This window comes from Amia ocellicauda, chromosome 3, assembly GCF_036373705.1.
Source record: "Amia ocellicauda isolate fAmiCal2 chromosome 3, fAmiCal2.hap1, whole genome shotgun sequence".
In the NCBI taxonomy this organism is placed as follows: Eukaryota; Metazoa; Chordata; class Actinopteri; order Amiiformes; family Amiidae; genus Amia; species Amia ocellicauda.
The window spans coordinates 1299168-1303971 of record NC_089852.1 but is presented as its reverse complement, the minus strand read 5'-3'; the positions used below and the strand labels follow the sequence as shown (position 1 = coordinate 1303971).

The 4804-nt window shown below is 47.7% G+C and overlaps 1 protein-coding gene across 1 annotated transcript; it reads right to left on the bottom strand.

The window, feature by feature from the left end:
* Positions 1 to 104: 104 nt before the first annotated feature.
* On the bottom strand, positions 105 to 2818 carry LOC136747251 (differentially expressed in FDCP 6-like). Its single transcript, XM_066700197.1, has 7 exons — positions 2637 to 2818; positions 2478 to 2541; positions 1888 to 2024; positions 1272 to 1399; positions 1108 to 1167; positions 740 to 929; positions 105 to 413 (listed from the first exon to the last, which is right to left on the bottom strand). The coding sequence occupies exons 2-7, from the start codon at positions 2485 to 2487 to the stop codon at positions 303 to 305; spliced, it is 636 nt and encodes a 211-aa protein (XP_066556294.1). The 5' UTR covers positions 2488 to 2541; positions 2637 to 2818; the 3' UTR covers positions 105 to 302.
* Between the last annotated feature and the right edge of the window lie 1986 nt (positions 2819 to 4804).

Genomic DNA, 4804 nt, shown 5'->3' with positions numbered 1-4804 from the left:
CTCGCTTGTCAGCGTTTCACTTGTCTGTCTCTGTGTTTTTCTCCCCAGTGATTATTACGAACGCATTCACACCAAGGTGCTGCCAAAGGTTACAAATATAAATCTGCTATTAGTGTCATTATATTGTTTATTTGTTTATCAGGAAAAGCATCTTCGTTGGATGACAGAAGTTGGTGGAAATAGTTGTGTATGACTGTGTGCAGCTCTGTAGTTATATGCAGTGGTGAGTAGTTGTGTTTGTGTGTAGTAGTTGTGTTTGTGTGTGTGTGTAGTTGTGTGTGTAGTAGTTGTGTAGTTGGGGCCTATTTGAGAGTGCCGCTCCAGTTCAGGGGGTTGTACTGCAGCAGCTCTCTCTCCCTCAGAGCCTCCAGGGAGCGACACACAGCCCTGTCCCTCCACACCTCCTCCATCAGCTGCGACAGGAGAGGAAGGAGAGAGAGGGAGGAGAGAGGAAGAGGAAGAGAGGTAGGGAAAGGGGCAAGAGAGAGGGAGTATCAGAGTACAGTACTGCAGCCCATATTGAACTGAGCTTCATCGCAGTGTTATTTTATAATTTATTAAACCAGTCCGGTCTGTACCCCCTTATTCTGCAGTCCAGTGTGAATGAGCAGAGCCCAGTCCAGGAGGTACAGAACCAGTACAGCCCAGTCTGTCCAGTACAGCAGTCTGTAGTGCCCATGGTGTACAGTATGCCCAGCCCATTGAATTTCACATGAACACTGTCCAGAGTCTGGGTTACCCTCTTGTTCTCGTCCCTGTAGTGGCTGAGCGCCCGGGCTCGGCTCCGGTTCTGCTCCATCTCGCGGCTCAGAGCCAGGCGGTCCGCTTCAAACATCGGCTCCGCCTCTTGCACCCGATTGGCCAGTCTGTGTCTCTGCTCCTCCCACTTCTCCAACATCTGCCTCTTCAGCAGCTCCCGCACTTCCTTCCTGGAGAGAGACGGCCAGTCACTAACAGATTGGATACAACCCACATACCCCCCCCACCCCAGTCACCGCTCCCTCCCAATTACACACACAACCATCACAGAACATGCAAGACACACACACATTATGACCTATTTCAGTTCGTTATCCCGTTAAGTAATGAGGTAATGAGGTGCTGTACCTGTACTCCTCTTTCTCTGCACGGGAGCCATAAAATGGTCGCTGCCAGCCCTGGTGAAACCTGCAGACAGACAGAGGGAGAGACAGACACAGACATTATAGCAGAGAGAGAGAGAGATGGGGGGGGGGGGTGAGTGTGTGTCCTGTGTGTGTCTCTTGCCTGACCTGCAGTACTCCTTCTGCTGCATCACCAGCGTCCTCTGCTGGTTGTTGTGGTGCGCTGCCAGGGTCTCCAGGCTGACTGTGCGTCTCCGTGACGAGGGGGGGTGCAGGGGGTCAACTCGGGGGCCGCACTGTGGGGGGGACAGAGACAGATGCTTTCAGTCAGAAGCAGATGAACAGGCTTCAAGGCATTCAAGACAGAAAACAGGAGACACTTCTTCACACAGAGAGGCATCACAATCTGAACAAACTCCCCAGCGATGTGGCTGAAGAGACAATTTGGGAACATTCAAAAACAGACTGGATAGGATCCTTGATCACTTAGTTATTAATGGACACCAAACGAGCACGATGGGGCGAATGGGCTCCTCTTGATTGGACACTTTCTTCTTATGTGTAGTGCTCCAGCACTGTGGAGTAGTGGTTAGGGCTCTGGACTCATAACTGGAAGGTTGTGGGTGGGGCAGTGCTGTTGTACCCATGAGCAGGTACTTCACCTAGATTGCTCCAGTGAAATGCCCAGCTGTATAAATGGGTACAAATGTAAGTCGCCCTGGATAAGAGCTAAGTGATAAGTGATTGAATGACACACTGATCAGAAGAGCTGAGCCCGGCTCACCTGGCTGACCGACAGAGGGACACTGGCCGGACAGACGAACGGCAATGCCAGGGGGGTGACCAGGTACCGGCGCCGCTGAGGGGGAGCTGTGCAGAACACCGCCCCACACACGGGCGTGCTGGGCAGAGACACCCCGGCTGAGAGAGAGAGACAATCATTCACACATACATACCACATTCATTGATACATACACCCTGAGAGCAGCCATCTGTGACCTCTGACCTCCTGCACAGCTCAGCACTGTGGCTCTTACTCTCTCTGAACTGATCTGCTGCTGATGACTGATGTGTTTTTAACACTTGCATCACTTCACAAACTTCAACCCGCCACCCTGGCACAGCGCTGTCAGCTCATCTGCACCAAGATGTGTGCGATTGTTCTGCACGGGCTGGATGTATAATGGTTTGAAGTGCTTCTTGTGAAAACTGTAAGTCTCCCTGGGTGAGAGCATTGCTAATACATATATACATACATATATGCATACATACATACATACAGATTACTGATCTCTCAAACCGCGGGAGAGTTCAATAGCAAGCAAATAAACACTAATTAACCAATTAACTAACTAAATAAGTAAACATTCTTACGGAGTCGCATGTTGACGGTCACGACAGTGTTTGGCAAAAGGAGTGACTCGATACTTTTCTTTTTCTGAAACGAGAACGAGAGAAAGAGAGAGAGAGAGAAGTGTGTGTGTCGTAGTAATAATAATAATTAAAACAATAATGACATTTACTCGACTTTACCTTCAGCTTCGTTTTACTTCATTTTCCCCATCGTTTTTGTTCGCGTTCAAGAAAATGACCAGAAACGAAGACAACGAGAAAGAGAAGCGGATCGGAAGATGGACAGAGAGGGAGAGAGATTTCCGACTCCACTCGCCCTGTATTTCTGCAGAAGTGGACAGGTTGCTCGGGAAACCGACCCCATTGTGTGTGTGGGGGGGGAGAGAGAGAGAGAGAGAGAGAGAGAGAGAGAGAGAGAGAGAGAGAGAGAGAGAGAGAGAGAGAGAGGAGAGGGAGAGAGGGGGGGGTATATAAAGTAGAAAGACAGCGATCTGGGGGGTTGCATTGTCTCTGGTCTGTAGCTATAGATTATAATATCATGTTTATACGGGGGCGGACGGGGCCATAATCGTGGTTTTGCACAGTCCTTTGTCAACAACAAGGATTATCGTCATGCCGATAAAATCAGTTTGCATTTGAACGGGAGAGAGATAATTAAATATGCTTTACATACACAGACAGCCGCTAATATAAACATACTTGAGAGTTAATCATGTGTTTTACATGTGTTTCCCTGTTCTGTCACTGAGGTTAAAGTCTAAGTAACCACATAACCTTAATAAAGCAATTTATTACTATCATTATACATTTCCATGCGGTTGGATAGCAAACATGTCTATGTAGGAAGAGTCATTTAAGCCGTGTTGTCAACTCTTCACACACGTGGCGCAGAATAGATGCAGAAACGCAATGTTGCAGTGATACCTCCCTCCCCCGCATTCGTACAGCTGTTCATTATTTCTGAAGTACGGTGGCCCTGCTACTTTAACCCCCATTCTGTCTCCTACCTAAGCTTTCATTAATACTAATACATGTTACGACAGCCCTATAACTCTTAATGTGTCACCACAGTGGACAGAGAGCAGAAGACACAGCAATATTAATGTGACACCACAGTGGACAGAGAGCAGAAGACACAGCAATATTAATATGACACCACAGTGGACAGAGAGCAGAAGACACAGCAATATTAATATGACACCACAGTGGACAGAGAGCAGAAGACACAGCAATATTAATGTGACACCACAGTGGACAGAGAGCAGAAGACACAGCAATATTAATATGACACCACAGTGGACAGAGAGCAGAAGACACAGCAATATTAATATGATACTTCGCGCTCTGCGCAGTTGGCGCCGTTTCTCAGAAGCTGCTGGGCCCACGTGACTTGCTTGCTGTCCAATGGCGTCAGTCAAATATATTTACAATGTTCCTCCCTCTCCGTAATTGATTCTGAAAATGCTGCAGCAGCTGATTTATTTTTTCAGCAGTTGCACTTCAGGGCCACCATACTAAATTATTATTTATTATAATTATCTTAAATAAATTGTGTATTTAACGAACTCACCTGTTAAACGGCTTGGTGTTGGATTTCTCAAGGTTTTCAGACACTGTGCTATATTTTAACGCGTCCTGGTATTTGTTTTTTCATGAAATATAAAAGGATCGTGAGTAGACACCAGTTTGGGACGCCAGTTTGTTGATGACGCAATGCTTCATGATGATGCGGCTGCAAGCGAGAATGTGATTGGTTAGACAACTTATTATTATATTACATTTTATTTCTTGGCAGACGTTCTTATCCATGGCACAAATACACCAATCAGCCATAACATTATGACCACCTGCCTAATATTGTGTAGGTCCCCCTTTTGCCACCAAAACAGCCCTGACCCGTCGAGGCATGGACTCCACTAGACCTCTGAAGGTGTGCTGTGGTATCTGGCACCAAGACGTTAGCAGCAGATCCTTAAAGTCCTGTAAGTTGCGAGGTGGGGCCTCCATGGATCGGACTTGTTTGTCCAGCACATCCCACAGATGCTCGATTGGATTGAGATCTGGGGAATTTGGAGGCCAAGTCAACACCTTGAACCCGTGATTCATCAGACCAGGCCACCTTCTTCCATTGCTCCGTGGTCCAGTTCTGATGCTCACGTACCCATTGTAGGTGCTTTCGGCAGTGGACAGGGGTCAGCATGGGCACCCTGACTGGTCTGCGGCTACGCAGCCCCATACGCAAACAAACTGCGACGCACTGTGTGTTCTGATACCTTTCTCTCAGAACCAGCATTCACTTTTTCAGCAATTTGAGCTACAGTAGCTCGTCTGTTGGATCGGACCACACG